At 38.7% G+C, this 24311-nt stretch overlaps 1 protein-coding gene across 11 annotated transcripts in view; it reads right to left on the bottom strand.

The window, feature by feature from the left end:
- runx1t1 (RUNX1 partner transcriptional co-repressor 1) overlaps positions 1-24311 on the bottom strand; it is an 89331-nt gene that overhangs the window by 47318 nt on the left and 17702 nt on the right. For 10 of the 11 annotated variants that reach the window (XM_059978734.1, XM_059978713.1, XM_059978718.1 and 7 more), the window contains exons 2-3: positions 15953-16090; positions 14970-15211 (exon numbers count right to left, since the gene is read on the bottom strand). In XM_059978734.1, the coding sequence (XP_059834717.1) occupies positions 14970-15211; positions 15953-16067 (357 nt within the window). In that variant the 5' untranslated portion in view covers positions 16068-16090. Of the gene's footprint in view, positions 1-14969; positions 15212-15952; positions 16091-23577; positions 23702-24311 lie in introns of those variants that run through there. The other variant, XM_059978739.1, reaches the window with a different exon arrangement.

The raw sequence follows: 24311 nt of genomic DNA, 5'->3' as shown, positions 1-24311 counted from the left end.
AATAAGGGTTAATGTTTGAGGAGTATTTGATGGCTCTGGGCCTGTACTCGCTGGAGCTTAGAAGAATGAGGACAATCTCACTGAAACCTACTGAATATTGCAAGGTCTAGATAGAGTGGATGTTGAGAGGATGTTTCCAATAGTGGAGCAGTCTAGTACCAGAGGGCACAGCCTCAGAATAGGGGTACATCCCTTTAGAACAGAGATGAAAAGGAATTTCTTTAGCCAGAGAGCAGTGAATCTGTGGAATTCATCACCACAGATGGCTGTGGAACCAAGTTATTCAGTATATATAGAGTTTGACTGCTTCTTGATTAGCAAGGGCATCAAAAGTTATGGGGAGAAGGCAGAGGAGGTTAATAAATCTGCTACAATGGACTGGTGGAGCAGACTTAATGGGCCAAATGGACTAATTCTGCTCCAGTGTCTTATAGATTTATGATCTTATCTTACAAATCCTCATCACCTTTCTATTTTCTCCTGCTGAAGCAGATCATCTCTTTGTCTTGACCACAAATATTGTCACAAGGACCATATTGGCAGAAGACAACAATATATAGAAAGAAAATTTCAGAGGTTAGCTGATATAAAGATTAGCTGTGTAGTTGATAAGGAGAAGAAAGAACTTCCAACTTTGGGAGATACATTTGTAGAAAATGGCAAAAGGCACTTAATCCAGAGCCCAGTCCATCACAGGCAAAGCCCTCCCCATTAAGTGTTTGTTCATCTTGTTGTTGTGTGGTTTTTCATTGATTGAGTTGTGCTGCTTTGTATATGTTGTGAATACCTGCATGAAAATGAATCTCAGGGTTGTATATGGTAAAATATATGCACGTTAATAACAAATCTACTTAAAATATGAAGTAATGGATTTGGAAAAGTGTAACAAGACAACAGATTATATAACAATTGGGAGGTTATTGGTCAAAAGCACCGGAGTATCAATAGGTTCACATCATAGACAGACAATAGAACAAATTGGCATGGATATAGGCCCTTTGGCCCAACAATTTCACGCCAATCCTGTTGACAACACAGCTAGTCCCAATTTGATGTGCTTGGCCTACATTCCTTTAAGCCTTTCCCCTCTGTGTACCTATCCAAGTGATACTACTGTACTTGCCTTGACAGCTTCATCTAGAAGCATATTCCATATATTCACCACCCACTGCTTGAAAAAGTTGCCCCTCAAGTCCCTTTTAAATCTTTCCCCTCTCACCGTAAATCTATGCCTCCTATTTTTGGACTCCCCTATCCTGGGGAGAAGACTGCTACCATCCACTTAATCTAGGCCCTTCGTAATTTTTATAAAATTCTCTGAGGTCACCCCTCTTTCTCCAACAGGCCTAGTAATGAAGACCTAGACTGGCTATCCTCTCCCTAAAATTCAGGCTCTTTAGTCTTGGCAATATCCTTGTAAATCTTTTCCACATTCTTTCCACATGTTCCTATAACAGTGATCAAAATTGTACACAGTACTCAAAGTGTGGCCTCACAAATAACTTGTACATCTGCAACATAATGCCCCAACCCCTATACTCAATGCCCTAATTAATAGAAGGCCACATGATTTTTCACCACCCTGTCAACTTGTGAAGTAAGTTGCAATGAACTATACACCTGTACTCTTAGGCTCCTCTGTTCCATTATATTCCCTTTTGCACTACCATTCATTGTATAAAGCCCACACTGATTTGACTTTACAAAATTATCACCTTACACTTATCTCTATCGAAATCCATTTGCTACTCCTCAGCCATCTTCCCTAACTGACCAGATCTCCTAGTAATCTAGAATAACCTTCTTCACAATCATCACCAACCCCTAACTTCACATCATCCACAACTTAATGATCAACAATTGTGCATTTGAATGCAAATCAATTGTATGAATAACGAAGAACAAAGGTGCTAACACTGACTCAGGTGGCACATCTCTAGTCACCAGACTCCACTGTGAAAAATGACTTTCCGCCACTATCTCAGAACCAACTCTGAATCTACCTAACCTGCTCCCTCTGCATTCCACAGGATATAATCTTTCAGACCAGTCTACCACATGGGACTGTGTTGAAAGCTTTGCTAAAATCCAAAGAGATAACCCTTACCCTTATCTACTTTTTTGGTTACCTCTTCAAAAAGCTTGAGAAAGGTTTGTCAAATATGACTTTCCATGCAGAAAGCCATGCTGACTCTTCCTAATCAGGACTGAGTTTCTAATTGATGGTGGATCCTGTCCCTCAGAAATCCTCCCAGCATCTTCCCACTACTGATGTCAGGATGAACAACTTGTAGTTACTTGGTTTGTCCTTGTAACCTTTAACAATGGAAGGATGTTAGCCACTTTCCAGTCTTCAGGAAATACACCAGTAACTAACTATGTTCAGTAGCTCTTTTTCATCTGGCATGGCTATAATGGGCTGAATGGACTCATTTTGTATCATTGGTTTTCCACTTTTCTTCTGCTATTGGCAAATGATTACAATCAATCAGTGATGACCAGAGGCCCAGAATTGTAGAAATTCAAATACTATGGTAGTTTATGATCCGAGAGCAGACTAGGAAGCGGAGAAGAACAAAACCTGAAAGCAAGTCAGCAACAATTCAAGTTCTTGTCACCAAGAGCCCAAGGAGGTGATCAAGAACAAGTGTTATGATCAAACGAGACTTGGAACAAAATAGGTCCTGAGAAATGAGAGCTTGGATGAGCTCAGTTTTATGGGAGGGTATTGCTCAAGAGATAGGTCAGCATCATGAATAAACAACACTACTATCATTCAATCAAATTAAACCAATCTGTTTGCAGCCTTGGTGGCATGTCTGACTCAAAAATCACTTTCAAACCTTATTTCCATTGCCTTCAGTAAAAATGCCTTCTGCCAATAGTGTAATACCACAAAGCTCTAGCTCAATTTCTTTCTGTCTACTTCTAAGATCCCCAGCCACACCTCCATCACATCAGGATCCAGCCTGAGCGATCTTTCCCATTCTTCTCCACAAGTTCAACATTGTTCAAAACATTAATGCAACGTCCTGGCACAAATTCATAGCTTTGTCCATCCACAAACAAGAGAAAATCTGCAGATGCTGGAAATCCAAATCACACACACACACACACACACACACACAATGCTGGAGGAACTCAGCAGGCCAGGCAGCACTTACGGAAAAAAAGTACAGTCAACGTTTCGGGCCAAATGAGTGCTAGCGAAGGGTCTCAGCCTGAAAAGTTGATTGTACTTTTTTTCCCCATAGATGCTGCTTGGCCTGCTGAGTTCCTCCAGCAGTTTGTGTGTGTTCCTTTGTCCATCTATCCAATTTGGCATCCTGCTTAGCTCTAACGTTTTGTTTCACCTTGTATGGCCAACTACCAAATTGCCAGGAGAACCTTTTTATGCCATTTGACTCTCTACCTTTTTCTCCCTAGATTTAGCTACTCCTTAGAAAGGTCCATGTTTTGGCCAAATATTCTGTCATAAATCATGAATAAGATGGATATAGTGAACAAGAAGAATCTCCAAATGTATTCTTTAAAAATTTGTAAGAACCCATTCTTGCACTTTCTTGTGTATTTTACTAGATTAAGCATTGAATTATTGATTTAATTTTCTTTATATAAATATAAAAAGATTTTGCAGTGGGTTGTAGACTTGGTCAGCTCTGACACGAACATAAATGTCCCCACCAGAGGGCATCTTCAAAATGTGGTGTCTTAAGGTGGCAGTACCTATCAAGGACGCTCATCATCTGGGTCATGCCCTCTTCATACAATCAGCCTTGGGGGCTTAGGGTGAGGGGTGGGAGGTACAGGAGCTGAAGACACATACTTAACGAACTTAAGAACAGCTTCTTCCCCTCCACCATGAAAACTATCTCATTATTCCTCTTTTGTCTAATTTGTTTACTTTGATAACCAGTAGTATATTTTCCTGTCTTGCCCTGTACTGCTGCTGTAAAACAACACACTTCATAACACAGGTAGGAGTAAACAGACCTGACTGTGGGATTTATGGGGGAGTTGTGGAGAGGGGCAATGTTAAAAGTAATCATCAGGAAAACAATGCTACCTGATACCCTCTCCTTATCTTGGCATCACAGATCAAAATTGTTATGCCTCTTTTACTGCAGAAACTAGATTGCAGATTGACATTTCCGTATGAGACTTTGTGTTACGACCAATGCTATAGAGTGAATTTCTAATTAAAACAAAATGTTTTAGTGAGTATAACAATATTTCTTTTTTCTCTGTGCAAAATTCCTGCTACTCACTTTTTTTATAATTTAATACAACCAACATACTGGGATCTTCCTGGTCAACTGGCGACGATACGAAATTGGATTATATTTGAGACTTAACAAATATTCAGCTCCTTGAACAACTTCAATCAGTATTTGCCTTTCTCCCCCAATATTTTAGAGATTAAGATCAGAACCGGCCCTTCCAGCCTAAACAGCTGCACTACCCAGCAGCCCACCTATTTAACACCTCCCAATCACAGGATAATTTACAATGGCTAATTAACCTACTAACTGGTACGTCTTTGGACCATGAGAGGAAACCAGAGCAGCTGAAGGTAACCCAGATATTCACATGGAGAACATACAAACTCCTTACAGACAGCGTTGAAATTGAACCCCAAACTGTGGAATGCTCCAAGCTATAATAACGTCACTTTAACCACTAATCTACCATGGTGTCCCAAGAAAAGTGCTCATCTTCCTTTCATCTCAAAATCAGCTGAATGGCAACAGGAAATGGATCTATGGCAGAGGATTCAGTGAAGATACAGCAACAACACCAAAAACAGGCCAGAGCCTCAAAAAAGAGCAGGTTGCTAACTCAGAAAGAGTAGGAGTGGGAAATTCTGAAGGACGTATCATCTACAAAATACACCAATATCAACAGAGGCCAGAGATTAAGCTCTTTGCATCCTTCTGCTAACCACTCACAACGTTCAAAGTATGTTTTTTAAAGAATGCATACAACCTTGAGATTTGTCCTCCTGCAGACAGCTACCAAAGAAACACAATAGAGCCCATTAGTAAAACCCCTACACAGACTACCGAACACCCAATGTGTGAAAAAAGAACAAATTGTGCAAACAATAAAAGAATTAAACAAATAACACACAGAACATGAACTGCAGAGTCCCTGACAGCCACAGAGCTAATTCAGTGCTGCAACCATTCCAGGAGCCCAATAACTGCAGGGTTGTTAAATTGTTAAATGATTGCACCGCAAAAATATCATATTGGCTAAATTGTTGTAGCTTTTTTGCATAGTCTACTTCTATCCAATTTTGTTTATATGAATGGCAACCAGAATACGGTATTTGCTTGCAATATCCAACTGTATCTGAACAGAAGTTTTTAAATACAGTGGATTCTGATTAATTGGGGCAAATCAGGAACAGTGCATTTTGGCCCAATTAAATGGCCGCCCATTTAGTGGAAGGTTCCAGGAAACCAGTTAAAAAGGTATTAAAAATGGAGAAACAAATTATGTTTTTGAATGAAATACAGAACAAATTAGAACACTACCAATAATACTACAATACTATAGATCTATGTATTAGTTCCTAATAGTTATCAGAGTACACGATGAACAAAATCAGTGCAGACACCAACTGAGTGCAGTTCATACAATGCTACTGATGATGGCATCCTCTAAATCTTCATTTCATCATAACATTCATGGTGATTGTCGATATATTCAAATTCTTCTTAGTTCCTGACTTGTTGAAGTCATGAAATCATTTCATTTTCACTGATGTTTCTGGCATCTCCAAGCCTGAATGCTTGAAACTGCAGTGAACAAAACAGTTCTGAACTGTCTTACTGCTTATTTCTCACCAGTTATCTGTCACAAAAATCACTGCTTTTTGAATACAAACACACACAAATGACGCTATTTGAAATCTTTTTGCTCCAAATACAAGTGCGCGTTACTGACCTCTAAATAGGATCTTTTGGGCAACAGTCCCCTACCCCAATTAAGTGGCATAGTGTCCCAAATATACGAAGGAAATCCCAGCAATATTCTCAATTATTTATTGTTCTTTAAGTTATCCCAAATAAGCAGCTGCTCTAATTAACCAATGGCCCAATTAACGGGAGTCTGCTATAACTGAAAGCCAAAATGCCCTCAAAGTAGAAAGCCTCCAGATCATGCCAATGTATCTTGCTGCTGTGTTTCGAATTACCTCCAACATTACTAGGGAATACTATGTACAGTCATGGATTTCCTGCTTATGAAGTTGCATGCACAAAGATTTCCCAGGCTTGGTGTACTATGATTAGAGATACCAGCCCATCCAAACATCTGGGAGAAAATCAGAGCACAGATGTATCCCTGGCTGCTGTCAGCATATAATTATGGGCTGCTGCCAAACGGCAAAATTCTTAAGCCTTTAAACGGTCCTGACATGAGGGACAGAAAATGTTAATAAGGATTTAAGAACAACATGATTGCCAAAGGTTCTCCGGGGGTTCCAAGGCACTAATTTTATCAGGTGTCAAACATAAATGAAATTGGAAATGTCCAAGCACCCATTCTATTCATCCTTGTACCAATCAGGATTCAAATCCAAGGTGATGCCCAGTAATCTGTGTGGGTTACTGTAAGTAAAATGCCGAAATTTGTGTCCCTATGCTCTCCGGCAATTCACTCTGATTGATTAAAGTAGCGAAGAAGAAAATTTCCTCTATGGAGCTAAAAATTATTAGTGAAGCACACAGTCTGTTATTATCAAACCCCTTGGTAAACAATTACCACACTGTGCCCATTCAAAAAGTACTTAAATTAGCAATGCTTTGGTCACTCAATAAGCCTATTAAAATTAAACCAAACAAATCTACTATCTTCATAAATTGATGTGAAATTAAATTCGTGGTACTATAACTCCCCCTTTTTCAATTAGGTACAAATCAACTCTTTGAATTACAACAGATGTTAAAAAAAAGTCCTACAGCATTAGATGCTTCAGCTCTGGAACTGTCATTCTTGGAGTTTTTTCCTCATAGGTGTTTTAAAGAGTAATTGTTAGATTACTATATGAGAAATTACACGTGGATTTGGAAATGAAGCAACACGATGAACAGTTTGCAGCTGGATGATTCACCAGGGTACAAGAGCCACGTGGGCAATGGTTTAGATAGTCTGGGCTTGAAATATGAAGTTAACACAAGCCAATTGCTCTCTCTGGATAATGGCCATTAAGAGTGCAAAAGACTTTTTACAGCTATGAATTCTCATGAGCTTGCTCTTCAATATGCATACACTAATTAAGTTCATCACAAATCACTTTTCTTCTTCAAATTTCTCTTCTTATTCCTCTTTCTCAGAAGATACTAACATGCTGGGGTACGGTTCCATGAGTCTGCCAGTAATTAAAACTAAATTGATTAATCATCCTGAGAGCCAGAATAATACGCTATTCAGCTATTGTGCTTAACGGGAAAATTTGTTCAACGACTGCACACATTTTCAGCATGTGTATGTGAAGTGGGTAACCTGGGCAAATACTTCTGTACCCTACATCAAGAAAACCATCAAGACATGCCGAAATTAATGCCCAAGCTGTCATCAACCAATCCAGCACCAATGGTTCAAATCTTTCAACCAAGCCCTGGAGCAGTTATCAACTGTGCACTGCAGGTTTAATTGGATTAATCCAGGCCACACTCTTGTAAATATGGCAACATAACATTCTACATCACACAGTTTATCAAATAAGTAAGTACCAGGTGCGTACTATGAAAGTTAAGCACACTCTTTAGATGGGACTGAGTTTGTCAAATGTAACCAATCAGTACATACAGTGAGTGTGATACTAAATCTCCTATAAGAGATTGAGCCAGGACAGGTGACAGAAGTTTGTGAAGGGGGACATTTTGCATCTAGTGATTATAATGCAGGTAGTTTCAAGGTAATTATGGAGAAGGATTAGTCTGGTCCTCAGGTTGAGATTCTAAGTTAGAGAAAGGCCAATTTTGATGGTATCAGAAAGGATCTACCAAATGTGGATTGGGACAGGTTGTTTTCAGGCAAAAGTGTGCATGATAAGGGAGACACCTTCAAAAGTGAAATTTTGAGAGTAGAGAGTTTGCACGTCCTATCAGAATAAAAGACAAGGGTAACAGATTTAGGCAACCTTGGTTTATTGAGAGATTTTGAGGCTTTGGTTAAGAAAAAAGCAGATGCATAGCCAGTATAGGCAGGAAGGAGCAAATGAGGTACTTGAGAATTATAAAAAATGTAAAGGAAAACTTAAGGAAATCAAGAGGGATAAAAGATGATATGAAGGTTTCCTGGAAGACAAGGTGAAGGAGAATCCCAAGGGCTCCTACAGATACACTAAGAGCAAAATGATAGCAAGGGACAAAATTGGTCCTCTGTAAAAATTTTGTGGCAATCTATGCCTGGAGCCAAAAGAGACGGAAGAGATGTTAAACGGATTTTTGCATCTGTATTTACTCAGTAGACAGACAGAGTCTATAGATATGAGGCAAAAGAGCAGTAAGGTCATGGACCTTAGATTACAGAGGAGGTGTTGGCTGTCTTGAGGTAAATTAGGGGTGGACAAATCCCCAGGGCCTGACAAGGTGTTGCCCTGATCCTGTGGGAGGGAACTGCTGAAATTGCAGCGGCCCGAGCACAGACATTTAAGACATCCTTAGCCATGGGTGAGATGCCAGAGGATTGGAGGACAGTTAATGGTGCTCCACTGTTTAAGAACAGTTGTAAGAATAAACCAGGAAATTCCAGACTGGTGAGCCTGACATCAGTAGGGCTTAAGTAGACAAGGAACCAGATGTATAAGTATTCTAAGGAACCAGATGTATAAGTTATTGGATAGACTGGGACCTATTAGCGATGGCCAACATGTCTTTGAGAGTGGTGTGTCTAACTAATCTTATAGAGGTTTTTGAGGAAGTTACCAGGAAGTTGAAGGCAGAAAGGCAGTAGATGTTATCTACATAGACTTTAGCAAGGCCTTTGACAAGGTCCTGCGTGGAAGACGGTCAAGAAGGTTCAGTCACTTGGCTTAATTGGATTAGACACTGGCTTTGCAGGAGAAGCCAGAGATTGCCTCTCTGACTGCTGGTGTGCTGCAGGGACTCGTGGTGAACTATCTGGAAGATAATGTAGTACACTTGATTAGCTAATTTGCAGATGACACCAAGATTGGGGTGCAGCAGAGAGTGGGAAAGATTATCAAAGCTTCCAGTGAGATATAGACCAGCTGGAAAATTTGATAGAGGAATACAAAATTATGAGAGGTATAGGTAGGGTAAATGCAAGCAGGCTATTTCCACTGAGACTGGGTGAAACTAGAATTGGAGGTCATGGGTTAAGGGTGAATGGTGAAATGTTAGAGCAGAACATGAGGGGTATCTTCTTCACTCGGAAGGTGATGCAAGTGTGGAACCATCTGCCAGAAGCAGAGGATGTGGGTTTAATTTCACAATTTAAGGAAAATTTGGATAGGTACGTGGATGGGAGGGCTATGGAGAGCTATGGTTCAGGTTTAGGTCGATGAAAACGGGCAGATTAATAGTCCAGCACAGACTAGATGGGCAGAAGAGCCTGTTTCTGTGCTGTAGCTGTTCTAAGACTCTATGAAATAGCATTGGTTTCTTATTGTCACATATACGAAGATATAGTGAAAAGCTTGTCTTGCGTACTGTTCACTCAGATCAGATCATTATTTAGTGTATTGAGGCAGAACAATGTAAAACAATAGCAATGCAGAATGAAGTACAAAAGCTACAGAGTGTGCAGTGCAGGTAAACAATGAGGGGCAAGATCATAACATGGTAGATTAGTATCCTACTTAGTGTTAAGCAGTCTTAATGGTGCAATGTTTAATGCTCAGCATGCTGTGTGCTAGTATGGAGCAAGTTAGCTCAACACAAAGAGAAGCACAGCAGGTGATTACACCCACTTCCATGTCCCTGGTAAATAGTGAGAAAATTACTTGATTACCTAGACTTCCTGGAAATGACAATGCAAACAGAAGGCAGTTACACCATTCAGCATGCCAGTGGTTTCAAGTGCTGCTTCTTTCTTCCTCTGCCATGTTCTTACATATGAATACACAAGTTAGGAACAGGAGCAGGCTACGCAGCTCCTCAAGATTGCTCCGCCATTCAATACAATCACAGATGAAAAGTTGTAAGCTCAGCTCTGCATTTTTTCCTGCACTTTTCATTTCCTTGCTTGTCAAGACCATCAAAGTTATTCAAAGACTGCTTCCATAACCTTTCTAGGTATTAGTTGCAAACCTTCTCTGAATCATTTTCAACACATTAACAGCCATTCTTAAATGAGGAAACCAATATCATACACAGTACTCCAAATGTGGTTTCCAAATGCTTTATACAAGTGAAACATTAATTCACTATCTGCATGTTCAGTATCTCCAGCAACAAACAAGAACATTCAGTTATCTTTCCTAGACCTATATACTAGGTATTTATAAATTGTACACCAGGACACTCACATTTTCTGGTTCTCTGTGGCTTGAATGTTTCAATTTTTATATTAATATACTTAATTTTTTAGCTGTTCTACAATAATGCATAATTACTATTTTCCCAACGTTATGCTCTTTTGCCTGACCTTTGCCCACTTATTTAACCTACCCATTTCTCTTGATAATTTACTGTTTTAGCCATTTTACCTTATTAGCAAATTTAACTTTCATCCAACCAACATTGAGGTTCCAGCAGAATACCATTTGCGTCTCCTGGTCCAACCATGGTGAACTCCATGGCCAAGAAGCCTCACTGGTGCCTTTACTTTTTCAAGAGGTTAAAGGAATTTGGCATATCCCCTTTGACCCTCAACTATTTTTACTACTGCACCTTAGAAAGCATCTTATCTAGATGCACCATGATTTGGTATGGCAATTGCTCTGCCCACGACCACAAGGAACTGCACAGTCACGGGCATAGTGCAGTAAAGCAGACAACATAAATTAAAACCACATTATCCTGGATATTCTCTCCTCTTCTTTCTCCCATCAGGCAGAAGGTACAAAAAGCCTAAAGCAGATACCACCTGGCTCAAGGATATCTTGTATCCCACTGTACTAAGAGCCCATTCAATAGTCTTATAACAATCAGATGAATTCCTGACCTCATAAATCTACCTCATTGTGGCCTTGCACCTTATTATCTGCCTAACCTGTAGTTGTAGCACTTTATGCTGCATTCTGTTATTGCTTTTCCCCCTGTACTATCTCAACACACTAATATAATGAAATGAACTGTATGAATGGCACGCAAAACAGTTTGTGTAAATAGTAAACGAATTTATTTGTTACAGCTTGCCACCCGAAATATTGCCAATTATGCCCACTTTGATTCCTGTTAGACTGTTCAAACACAAGTTTCCTTTCATAACACCAAAGTGACTTTCTCTGATTACCTTGAATTTTCCATTTGCTCAATAATGCAACACTTCCATAATGGCAAACTATCAGGACTGTTACACCCTTCCCTTTTGACTAGAGGAGTTACATTTGTGACTTCCTAATCTAATTGCACCTTCCTGAATCCAGCTATTTTTGGAAAAATAAACCGATCAACCAGCCGCTCTTTGAAGTGGAAGCTCATCAGAACCCAGGGAATTGTCCGTCTGCACCTTCAGCTATTTGCTCTGTAACCGTTCTCCAGTGAATGAAATTTTCCATTAGTCCCTCTCTCCTTTGCAATTCCTGATATTTATGGCATCATAATTGTCTCCCAAAGCAAAGATATAAGCAGAATACTTGTTATCCCCTTATATCACATTATTAATTCCTAAGGCTCAATTCTGTGTAATCAACGGTCACTTTGTTAACACTCCTATTTTTAAATATTGACTGCTATTCAGACTTTTAATGTTCTTATACTTCTGACTAGCTTTCCATCATTTGATTATTTTTCCTTTCCCATTAAATTTTTTAGTTGTTTTGTCTTTGTTTTTTCTATCCAATTTTCTGTCCTGCTGCCTGCAGGCACACAAATACACTCAGTGGCCACTTTATTAGGTACCTCCTGTATCTAATAAAATGGCCACTGAGTGTATGTTCATGGTGTTCTGCTGCTGAAGCCCATCGACTTCTAGGGCCATTCACTTTGACACATTGTGCATTCAGAGATGACCTTCTGCACACAACTGTTGCAACACATGGTTATCAGTTACTGTCACCTTCCTATCTGCCCAATCTCCTCCAACCTCTCTCATTAACAAGACATTTTCACCACAGAAATGCTGCTCGCTGCATTTTTTTTCTCTCACAGCATTTTCTGTAAACTATAGAGTCTATTTTGTGTGAAAATCTCAGCAGATACTTAAAACAACCCTGTCTGGCACCAACAATCATTCAAAGTCTATTAGATCACATCTCTTCCCCATTCTAATGTTTGATTCTGAACAACGACGCAACCTCTTGACCACATCTCCAGAATTTTATGTGTTGAGTTTCTGCCCTTTGACTGTTGATTATATATTTGCAGTAACAAGCAGGTGTACTTAATAAAGTAGCCACTGGCTGTATATGCTGTTATTAAAGTTTAAGAGTGGCAGTGCTTGCTGCTGTCACTTTCAGCTTCCACCACTGGCTAGCTGCCAATACATAGCCTCTCCAATAGCAAGCCTCATGTAGTGCCTTCTTGCTGGTGACACACAGAAACTGAATTCCTTTTGGACTCAGGCTGGACTACAGAGGATGGGGAGAAGATCTGCACCCTGCACACGGACTGCACAGGCCCACTGGTGTGTGGACACACCCTGATGCTGTGAACCACATCCCCAGCTATGGCTAAGTAGCCCCACTGCCTTGTGGGCAATCTTGGGTGAGATGAAGGCCACAGGAGTAACCCCAGACAGCAAATCCGGAGTGGAGCCCTAAGGCCGCTGGACGTCATTGAACCTCCTTCCGGCAGCTCCCGGAGCCAAGCTGGTGCCAAACATATTGCTTCATAAGCTTTCCTTTGGACAACACTGGTGAGGCTGAGACAGGGATCTTGACAACTGGGCATCTCAGGATCTCCATCCTTTCCACCCAGGCTTGTAATGATGATCATCACCCATTGTCCTTCAAGACAGACAGAGGCCGACTAACCAAAGTTTAAAATCATTTCTAAGTTTTTTTAGTTAACAATGGATGGTGGGTCAGAATGTTTGTTTCTTATTGAAATGTAGCTGTGCTGTGTATTCTGGAATATTCCCTTAAATGTTTGATACTGCATCTCCACTGACTAGTTCTTTGAACTAAGTTCCCAGTTTGTTTTAGCTAAGTCCAATGTCATACCCTCATAATCACTTTATTTAAGTCAAAATGCTAGGATTGGACCTATTTCTCCTTCTCTCAAGCTGAATGTAAAATTTAATCACCATATTATGACTGGTGTCACATAGGGGCATCTTTATAATGAGGTCATTAAATGTCTCATCTCATTGCACAGTGTCAGATATAGTATAACCTGTTCTCCTCAATACCATGAAGTCTTCATCCAAGCTATTTTTGACATCCCATTTTTCTAGTCCAGACAGTCTATGTGATAAAATACCCTTACAGTGTTGCCATAATATTCTTATAAGTTCCCACTGGACTGTAAAATACTGTGTGGATATTGTTAGGGGATCTGTACCATACTCCAACAAATGGGTTCTTGTTTTTATTATTTCTCTTTCCCCACTCAAACTCCATCCATATCCTGGTTTTCTGAACGTAGGTTAACCCTCTGCGGTGCCAAGACCATCATTTATTAACAGAACCATTCTTGGATCTTCCCATTTCCTAATATTCCTCTATAAGCATATCCTTCAACATTCAGGTCCCAATTCTACTTCATTCAAAGGCTATTGGATCAAATTTATCTCTATTTGCACTCTCAATTCTCCCATTTTGTTTCAAGTACTGTGTGTACTCAAATACAAGGCCAATAGTTTCATATTTTATTTTTCTAACCTCTAGCCTTATTGCTTTTAGATGTGCATGCCCCAACCCGTCCTGCCATGGCCTGCTTATCATTTCTACATTAGTACCCCTGTCTCTAGCCACGCCACCACTCTTTGACCCATGCTCCAATACTTAAGAGTACATCAGAGTAGTTCTGTAATTCTTCAAAGTTATTTTTGAACCTGTTTCTACTACGACACTGACTACAATGCCTTAGTGAATAACAAATAAAATCTCATCTTCCCTTTGGTCCTTTCATCAGCCTTAAGTCTGTGTCCAGCTCTCCCACCAGTTAAAATAGTTTCTTTTCGAAATCATGGAAATAGTCTTTGTGGGATTTCAGACAATATGATTAAACTGACAAAGCAGCATCTCCACTGAATGCAAGGATTAAAGTTGTGGTATAGGAAAGCTACTAATGGCTACACAAATCTATATGACTAGGATGAATCACAGAGTGTGACATTGATCTTGTAAATGATGATAAAGGAGCAGTGGCTCATTTTACACTTACTCTAATTTTTATTTTCTGTCAGTGTGCAAAACTGCTGATTAGCTATCATTCATATTGCACTATCAATTTCACCACTGCTAACTTCAGGAAAGGGAAGTTGCAGGACGAGCAATAAAGGAAAAAAAAAATCACAGGAGGGTACCTGTAGTTTGTTAATTGCCTACAATAATACCAAAATGAAAAATAAATCAAACCTTGTGATTTCAGATTCTTAGTCTGATTACTGACTTTTTCTATAAATAAACTTAACTAATGGTATACTGAATCTAACATCCCTTACACCATGAGCTACATATTCTCCTTCTTCTTTGCATTTATGATGCAGCGCTTCAGTGTTAAAGCCTTGCTAGGATTGGACTGGAAATGTACAACTTGATCAAATATAAAGTAACTTCGTATGAAATGTCAATGCCAGTACAGCAACAAAAGATCTGACATTGTACACACACACACCGAAGTGCATGGCATCTCACTGAAAACAGCTTCACATTCCATACTTACCACTAATCCTAGCACCAAGGTTCGCACTCTCTCGCCAATTTCTGGTGAAATATCATTGCCAAATTGCTGCAAGGTTGTTAGAAACCTCTTCAGCTTGCTGAGCTGTCGAGCACCACAGGCTGGTGGCAGCTGCTGGTTTGCCAGCGTGGAAGAGGCAGAAGAAGAGGTTCCATTACTGAAGCCGTTTGGAGGAGACGGTGCACCATTCAATGCAGTAGGTGAGTGACTGTTGCCATTTGTTACTGAAAAAAAAAGAAGGAAATTTAAGAAAAAATTACCCTCTGTCTTGAGAATAGATTACTCCACTCAATTAATAAGTACAAGACACCAGGTTATAAAAGCAATAACCTTGCAAACAATGACAAGGAAACTTTCTCCCACCATATGTCAAGCAGGCCAATAACAACTGTTTTTTTTGTAGCATGTCTCAGTTACGTATGTAAAAAAAGTTTCCAGAACAAGAATTCTACTTCTTACATATGCTACACAGCACTGAATAAGCCCAGGCTGAATTCTACTTTGCTTTTGCTTGGGAGGATACGTCCAGTATGGAAACATCTGAAAATAGCATTGTCAGTCTAAAGTAAAACAGGTGTACAGTTCCAATACTAGGCCAAGTACGAAGGTTATATTTATCAAAGCACCTGCCAGAACAGCTCCACTGAGACGGTCAGGGTTAAAGCACAACAGGGACTAAAACAAATAAATAGATACATTCAATCCCAAAAGCATATCAGAAGTTAATTCAAAGAGTTTTGACTTTCGGACTAACTTACAGCATTACATTACTTAACTTAAAATTATCGCACATTCCTTGCACCTCGTCTTTTCATTTGATCTATCAGTCACTCATCCGGTTTCCTCTCATACATTCTGTTCTTTCTTATCCCCATCTAACTTGCATACTTTCTGAAAACATATGTAAAACTGAACAAGAATAATAAAGACCAATATAAAATATGAATATTAATATTTCTCATTACATGTTGTTGGTGTAAATGAGCTAGTTCGAGGTGCTCCTTGGTTGTTTGGAGGAGGTGGCATTGTTGGAGGTGTCAACCTGGATTGTGTTTTAACATCTGCAGGGGAGTCTGGCATCGTGGAGGGCTTCTCACTGTGATCTGTCAGAGGCAAAAGAGCACCGGTATTATTCTTTGTTATCTCTGGCTCAAGAAACTGTTGTATATTGCCATTCTAGTCCTCTGCAACCCCCGGACAAAATAGCAGTTTGATCAATATGCAAAATGGAGGCATATCACAGATGTCGTCAGCTCATTACTAACATGGAGGATATGCTTCTATTTCCTAGCTTAAAGATACATAGATACTTCCTTACATGGAACTTTATTCCATTTCAATAAACTCTTCCTGGATTAGTGTCTAATATTACCAAAAGTAAAGATGAATCAAAACTCTTGAGAAACTTGATAGACTTATGCTACACACATGTAAAGCTCTGGCAATTTGAACAAAATACAACATTCCTGTGGTAACACCCTCCAACTTTATATTGCTTTGGCTGAGAGGGCACTGAATGGTATTTAACCGTATACTTTGCAGTTTTAAAAGTTATGACTCATGATAAGAGGTACACAAGGAAAATTATAGTCGCAATATTATACTAAATAAAATGCATACAATGTAAAATTTTAACAAATAATGGACCACAATTTAAAGTTTGAAAAATGTTGCATAATATATTCAATAGACTATCATAGATGTTCATGGGTCATTATTCCACATCTTCATTAACAATAAACTACAATTAATTCTTGCACAATATTATCAACCATTTCAATGTGCTGCACTTTTTACCTGTGTCAAGTTTTAAACGCTGATTATCGTGTTTCACTTTTAATCAGCTGATACAAGATATTTCAGAGAGCCTCCCTCATTCTTTGAGTTCTTGCTTCTGAACAAATATTTAGATATCACAGATACTCTGAAATGAAAGTATACTGCCTTTTTCTACCTTTTCTTATTTTTCTTCAGTATGATGATTAATTTCCCATTTGCTTCAAACCCCTGTTTTAAATATTGTGCTTAAATATTTAAATACAAACCTCCACAATATAAGAAACCAAGCAAAGTTTAAAATAGTGCATTTACACAAATATTCAACAGGAACTAGGCTATATATTATTTTGGTTTAAAGATAATTTTTAACTGAGCATCCTTTGAGAAAATAAACCCATGCAAACATTCCACCACCACCACCAAATACTACCATTTACTTGTAATTACAACAGTTCTTTCAGAAAATTAGGATCATGGAATGAAAAGAAGTGAAATGGGTCTCCTGTGTTTTGTCACTTATATATCCAAGAAGGTTTTGTTCTTATTGGTTCACTTACAGTTTCAGAACATTCAAAGATGAATACCGGTAATTAAGTTTGTACCCAGTCACCCTCTAACAGAGCATCCTGTGTATTCACCTTACTACCTCAAGTGTTCAAAATCACATGTTACAAATATTTTTCAGTCCTTAAACCCAAAACTAACAACCACATGTTACTCTAGACAGAGCAGTGAATTCAGTCTCTCCTAAATAAAAGGAAAATATTCCTGACATGCTGAGGTAGTGAGCTTGCCAGGGCTGGTTGGAAGATAACAGTGGGAACTGCAAGCCCATCTGGTTTCCATTCTGCTAACACTCATGGTGTACTGTTAAAGACTGTCCAGATAACCAGCTCCAAAACACAAGGGAAAGAAGCCTGTGGAATTAATCTGTTACTCATACAAGAGACTCATATTCCTCACGCTTAAATATCACAGCATTCTACAAGTACTGAAGCATAAACTGTAATTATAAATCTGAAATCATGTTACTTCTATGTATCTCTGCACTTTAACACACACAATTAGTCCTAATACAGAACTTCCTTATGAAATCTGAAAGCTATCCAAAATAGTCACCCAAGCATCTCCATCTGCAGCACAGCTCTGCTGAGGATTAAAACTGCCTCCTCAACCCAGCAGACACATGCTTCTACTGTACTGACAGTTTGGTGTCAGCCAGGTTTCTTGTACAGCCAACCTGCCCTGGATCAGATGGAGCCAGAACCAAGAGGTCCTGCAAATTAAATGTATTGCCACCATCTGCAACTCATTCAGTGCTGTTTAACACAATCAATTCATGATGGAGATAATGTTGAAATAATGGGCCAGTCCTAATCCATACCCAAAAAAAGCAAGCTTCTAGTAAAGTTAGTGACTTGATGTAAACTCAGAAAATATGTCTCAAGCCTTTGTAAATAAGCTTCATTTATTCGAGGTAGCACAATCATTCTGAATGATTAACTTTTCTTTACAAAGCAAAGCTACAATGGAAATTCACAAAAGGATCTTTTCAATTGAACATATCAGATCTTTCTGCAACAATACATTATTTCTAATTTAAAAGCATAATTATGGGAATGTTTGCTTTGCTCCCCTTTCATTCCCCCAGAAACTGAAACAAATTTATTCAAAATGAAAGTGATTATTTTATTTCAAAGAATGGATTCACTTGCTATAGTAGTATTTTAAAGCACTATGGCCAAACCCAAGTAGAAACAAAGAGCTGATGAGCAAAAACGTGCAATCTTTTTAATTTTCAGAGATGGCAAGTACTGACCAACTTCATGTTCAAGTTGGTTAAAGACAATTAAAAGACAGTAGCAAACTATGTAAATTATGCTTCCTGCAGCTTTGAAAAATATTATCTATGTTCACAGATGAATGTGTGCCAAATTCCTTTATTCCAACAGTTTTCCAGTATGTGAAAATCCTCAATGTATATAGAGCAATTGGAAATCCTTCACTGCACACAGCCTATATTAATTATTCAGTCTGGTTTAAACAAGGTGCTCTTTTATACAAAGGGCTGACTTGGTGGGGCTGGCTTTTCAGGGATTACACATGGTACTCAAGTGCATAAAGTACTATATGCATCGTATCTCCAAAAGCAGATTTTGAATAAAATGTTGAAGAATTCAAGGAATCTCACAAACATTTGCTGAAATATTTTAGATTACCCACCCTCACTCCCACAAATTTTTCTGGATTTAATGTGCTATGGACTACTTCAGCAAAAAAAAACCAGTACATCTTAATTACAAAGTCGCCAGACTGAATTGAACAGTCATGTTTAGAACCGTTATCACCTACCAAGGGGGATAATTGGAAATATCCTCAAACACAACTGAAGCTTATGCTGAAATTTAAAGCCAAAATGTCAGGTTATGCCAAACACTATGCACTGTGATACTTCTGGGCCTCCTCTCTAAATGACTGGGTGTAGAGCAGTGTAAACCTTGCTGTGAGCCAAAAAGCTTGGGATGATGGCTCTGTAACCAATGCTGAAAATGTCTGCACTTGTGACCCCATCCCCTTAACTCATGCTGTTTGATAGTAATTATCCCTGTAATTAGAGGTTGGTTAGGAGAATTGGTTTACGATTCTAATAGGACACTGGTAAGTCTGATTACAATCCAACCTGTATGTTTACATAAATAAGCAGATCCTCCAGTGCAGCAGATGCATAGGGTGCACGTCTCTTGTGATGTGTTAGAAAAGAATCTTGTCCTGTAGAACACAGGTGGAACATGCGAGACACGATCATCAAGATTCAAAGGCAGTCTTGGGAAGGAGAGCTCACTTGGTATGCAGAGGATGGTTCCTTGCCTTGAATACATTATGAACTTGCAGCATGCTAATATGCCATGCAATCATAAGCACCAGATGGAACAGTATGCCGTACATGTCCCATCAAACCTCTGCTTGTCAAGAAGATGTATTAGTGTCCCTGTACTGTTTTTTTTTCCTGCAATCCCCTCATTGTCCCCTAAGATTTACACATTTCTTAGCATTCGGTTCCTCAATCCCTGAAGTACATATCCCAGGGGCTGCCTCATCTGTACTAGGTGGTTCCAAAAGCAGTGTTATTCCATTATATTAAATAAGGTGAGGGCTATGGGACTTCAGCAGGCTATCTGCACAGTGCCTGTGGGAGAGCTACCAATTGCTGAAGCACAAAAGCCTGCTCAGATATTTTTTTTTAAAAGACAAGGTCAAAGGCTTTTTTAATTTAATTCCAACATTGAAAAGCAAAAAGCTGGAAGAATTCCTCTCCTAAGTCTATTCTGCTAACTGTATTTTTTTGGAAAAATAAAACAAAAGGTATGCCCTTCTAAAAAAAAAATTCCATATAAGATTTTAAAGAAATCCATTATAATGCAGAAATTTTGATGCAATAGTCAAGCTGTGTTTTACAGATTGGATATAGCATTCAGTCCATTAACCCTTTGATTTACTTTGTTTTAGGCAAGTATATTTAGTTGGCTTGAAATATCCTATATACAGCAATGCAAGACCAGTATTGTTTAACAAAAAAAAATGTTTTGAACCACAAAGCAATACTTAGGCAGAAAGCAAAAATACATGGATACTTTGTGCATGTATTTGCATACATACTTTATGTAAAAGCAATAAATAAAACAAAACAACTCCTTTAATGGTTATATTTTATATTTAAAAAATTAATTACAGAACGTGGACAGATTGTCCAAAACTAGATATTAAATATGGTAAACCCTTTGCCCTTTGTGAGATACTGCTTGCCTAAAGATGCCATATGTGACCCTCATGATGCTTGTGGTCAGCCACTCTTTAAGATGCTGCCGAAGCAAAACTGCCACAGCATACGAGGTCTCTGGGACCACAATGTGAAAATCATTTGGCTCATTAGATTAGTCAGCCTACTATAAATAAAAAAGCTAATGTTTTATTTTGTTTTTCGAGTGACTGGTATTATTTAAACACTTTGTTGAAGAAATGCAGAAAACCTTATCCTTAAGCCATAGGGAGAACTTAATTCAACCTCTGAGCTCTCAGAATAAACCTTAACTAATTTTAGACAAAAGTATTTTTACAGAAATAACGGAAAAGAAAAATAAGGACATGTCATATTTCAAAACTACTGAAAATTCAGACGTGCCCACTAGAAAACAGATTGACACCTTATAGACAAAGCACGATCTGCTCCTTTGTTCATATTTGTCAAAGTATAGCATGTACCAGGAATTCTCCACAACTTTAAATGTACAATTTGCAGACTGTGGAAAGTATTTATTGAAAAATTAATTAAAAATCTATAAACCAATATACTGTTTATTTGAACTATTTCTAACAGTACCATAGAAATCTGTGTTAAAATAATGTTTCTTCTGCAAATAAAATGCAGGCAAGTCTCTTACTTATTCAAAAAAAAAAGGACTGGCGGCAGAATGGCTGTTTATTTCTACTGGGACCAGCTCAGTGCTGTCTGCAAGTATTTTGAAAATATCACATGACATAGCCATGTGTTAAAAATTACAGCCAGTTAAGTTCTCTGCTAAGAAAAATATGTGGACAATTTATGAAATGCGCCCCGGGATGGAGATGTCCTAAGTAGAACCAGATTTCGAAAACAGAACCAATTTTGAAATATAAAGAAAAAGAGCTGTGGCCACATCTGGACGGCAGAAGTTAAGAGGGTGGTCTGACCTAATGCCAGGCCATTTCTAATAGAACAGTATCATTTTGTACTACAATGACCATGATCACTGATGGTCTTTCACGGAAATGACCCTGAGCAATGCCAGATGCATTAAGGGTGCCATATTTATAAGCCTGCATCTGTTCTTTCGAAGTACTGTACAGGGTTCACAAGATTTGCTTTGTGAAACTGTACACTATAGTAGCCTCCCTCACAAACACTCCCTTGTATACAACAGCCTGATAGGACACACAGTTTATTACACAGATATTCATGGGCAAACCACATCCAAAGGCACACTTTTTTTCATTATGTACTGAAATATATGTTTGTAATTTACACAAGAACAATTTAAACAATAAAGATTAACACAAATATTTGCTTACACTAACAAAAATTTCACTTAAGCTTTTATTTCCCCCTTAAAGTGTTGGAAGAAACACAAGCATGATCGAAAGATGTGACTAAATGGAAATCCTGAAGAAATAAAGGCAGTGTACAATTTTATTTATTTAAATAATTATGTTAGCCCCTTTGCCCTATTCACTGTAATTATGTTTACAGAGGTTTTCTTGTGTTTTATAGCTAGCCCCTTAACTTTTTTAAAAAATATTCTCCAACACTGATATTGTTGACCAGGTTTTGCTTTTAAACAATGAGATGTGGAAACAGACCCCATCAGGATACTGTTGCTTATTTTGAAGTCAAATCATGGCATCCAGCATGTATGTTTACTGGCCAAAGGATCACTTTAAATAAAAAAAATAATTGTATTATTCCAAATAACCGAGGATAAAAGCTCTCAGCACATCATCAACTTTAGAGTTGAAAGCGGTCAATGTAATTAAACTTCAGAAAATACACCAAAGTTGAAGATTTTTCCCAAATTAGTTGTATAGATAAAGTTTATGGACCTAATTGTACCTTTTTAAAAAATAAAAGCTACAGTTACACATAGCTTTTTCTCAATGAGACAGAAATTTGATAACAGTTGTAGAGGGAAATTTGTGGAGACGATCTTACCATACTGTATAAATGGATATCAAAAATAGTCAAGTGTCAGATATGCTCAAAAAGATTAAATCCCACACATGCTGTGGTTACACACATCTGTTATTAGCAGATTATGTACATTACAAAGACTGACAGTACAGCACAGCACACCAGCTTTTACATATCACCGTGAAAACAATACAACCCATAGCAACTACTCAGGGGGAGAGACCGTAGCCTGAAATGCATTAACATAAATGTGTTGGAAACAAGCAGCATCCTATGCGAAGGCATGGGAATTAATAGCTCAGTATGATGGTCAGAAATTTCCTAAATCCCCCAAGAAAAATATTCTTCAACAACTGGCAATACCTACACATAGCAGAATAGACAAGCAGATACAGTTTCAAAACACCATCTGTGAAGAGTAGTCTCCTTTAAACAGCAGCCACTTCTGGACTTCTAACCAAATAATCTGTAAACAAACAGCTGTGCACTTTCAGTTTCTCTTGATACATATTTTATCTTAAGACAATATAACACCATCAGCCACATGGCTTAACAATTCACACACAACATATAGCTAATAAAATGTGACATGTTGCATTCAAAACAAGATCTATCATCAAGGCAATAAATGATTATAATTTCACTTCTAGGTTGACAATTTCTAAAGCAAATATCCTGTCAATGTTACTAGCAGTCAGTGAATAGGTCACTTCACACCACTCACCTGGCATCAGTGAATGAGCAACATACCTCTACACTCTTCTGCAGAAAAAAAAAGGAATACAGAACTAGAGTCAGTAGACCTACTGCCTCCCTGCTCTGGAATGATCAGAGAAAACTGACAGCCATAAGGCTGGCTGCGGCACCCTACCTAGAGGCAGGAAACTGGGTGCGTGCTTTTGCCAGGCATAGACAGATGGAGAGCTGACACTCCGAATTGTACTTGGAGCAGAAATGTGAATGATGGCAGGAGCACATGTGGCCTTGCACCAAGCCTAGTCTCTTCAGGCAGAACAATGACATGGATGTATGCACAAATTATCTCTGCTCGAGACCCTCATCTGATTTCTTTTACTGTATCTTTCTTACCAGGTCCAACGCAGAGGAGGGCAGGGAAGACGTCAGCCACAAGGGTATTTTCTTGTGAAGACTTCAGATAATCTGTGCCGTTCTCTAAAAAAACGGAAATATAAATCTTTGATTTGTTTGTCCCCACTCCTTACAATCCTTCCCCTATAATGCATGTAGTATTTCTTCTGCCTTCTTTACAGCATATGATTCACATGTGTCTGAATATAGATTCCACCAGCATTCAGCTTCTGTCAATGCAAATGCATTTTTTCCCTGTAGCCGCCTTAAACCGCTGATGAAATCCATGTGGGAACACAGGAAAAACTGACCTTTTTTTGAGAGCGATGAATATGCTCTGTTCACATATGGATCAATCTATGGCTCTCTGACAACTGATGTCAGTTAACAAACACTCACAGCAGTACTGCAGCCAATAAGCTGTTTCCTAATGTAATGCAGCTCTTAAAGGGGGGGGGGGGGAATCCAGTGTAGTCAGGATCACCTCAAAGGCTTATGAACAGCAATAATTGTCAGCTCTTCTTTAACAAACACCAGGATTACACAATAAGCATTTTTAATTTTTTTTTGTCTCTCATCTTGCAGCGCCTCTTCTAAATGCCAGGTCCATATCCCCAAAACAGTAATTGTGGCTTCAGATTGATCCACATTAACATGGACCAATTCCTTAGGGATTCTCACCTAGTGGTTTATCAGTGAAAGGAATGACAAGACAAGAATGCTTATGCATTGGA

Source organism: Hypanus sabinus, chromosome 1, assembly GCF_030144855.1.
Source record: "Hypanus sabinus isolate sHypSab1 chromosome 1, sHypSab1.hap1, whole genome shotgun sequence".
NCBI classification, from domain to species: domain Eukaryota; kingdom Metazoa; phylum Chordata; class Chondrichthyes; order Myliobatiformes; family Dasyatidae; genus Hypanus; species Hypanus sabinus.
The sequence above is the reverse complement of the archived record's forward strand: the minus strand, read 5'-3'. Positions and strand labels throughout refer to the sequence as shown.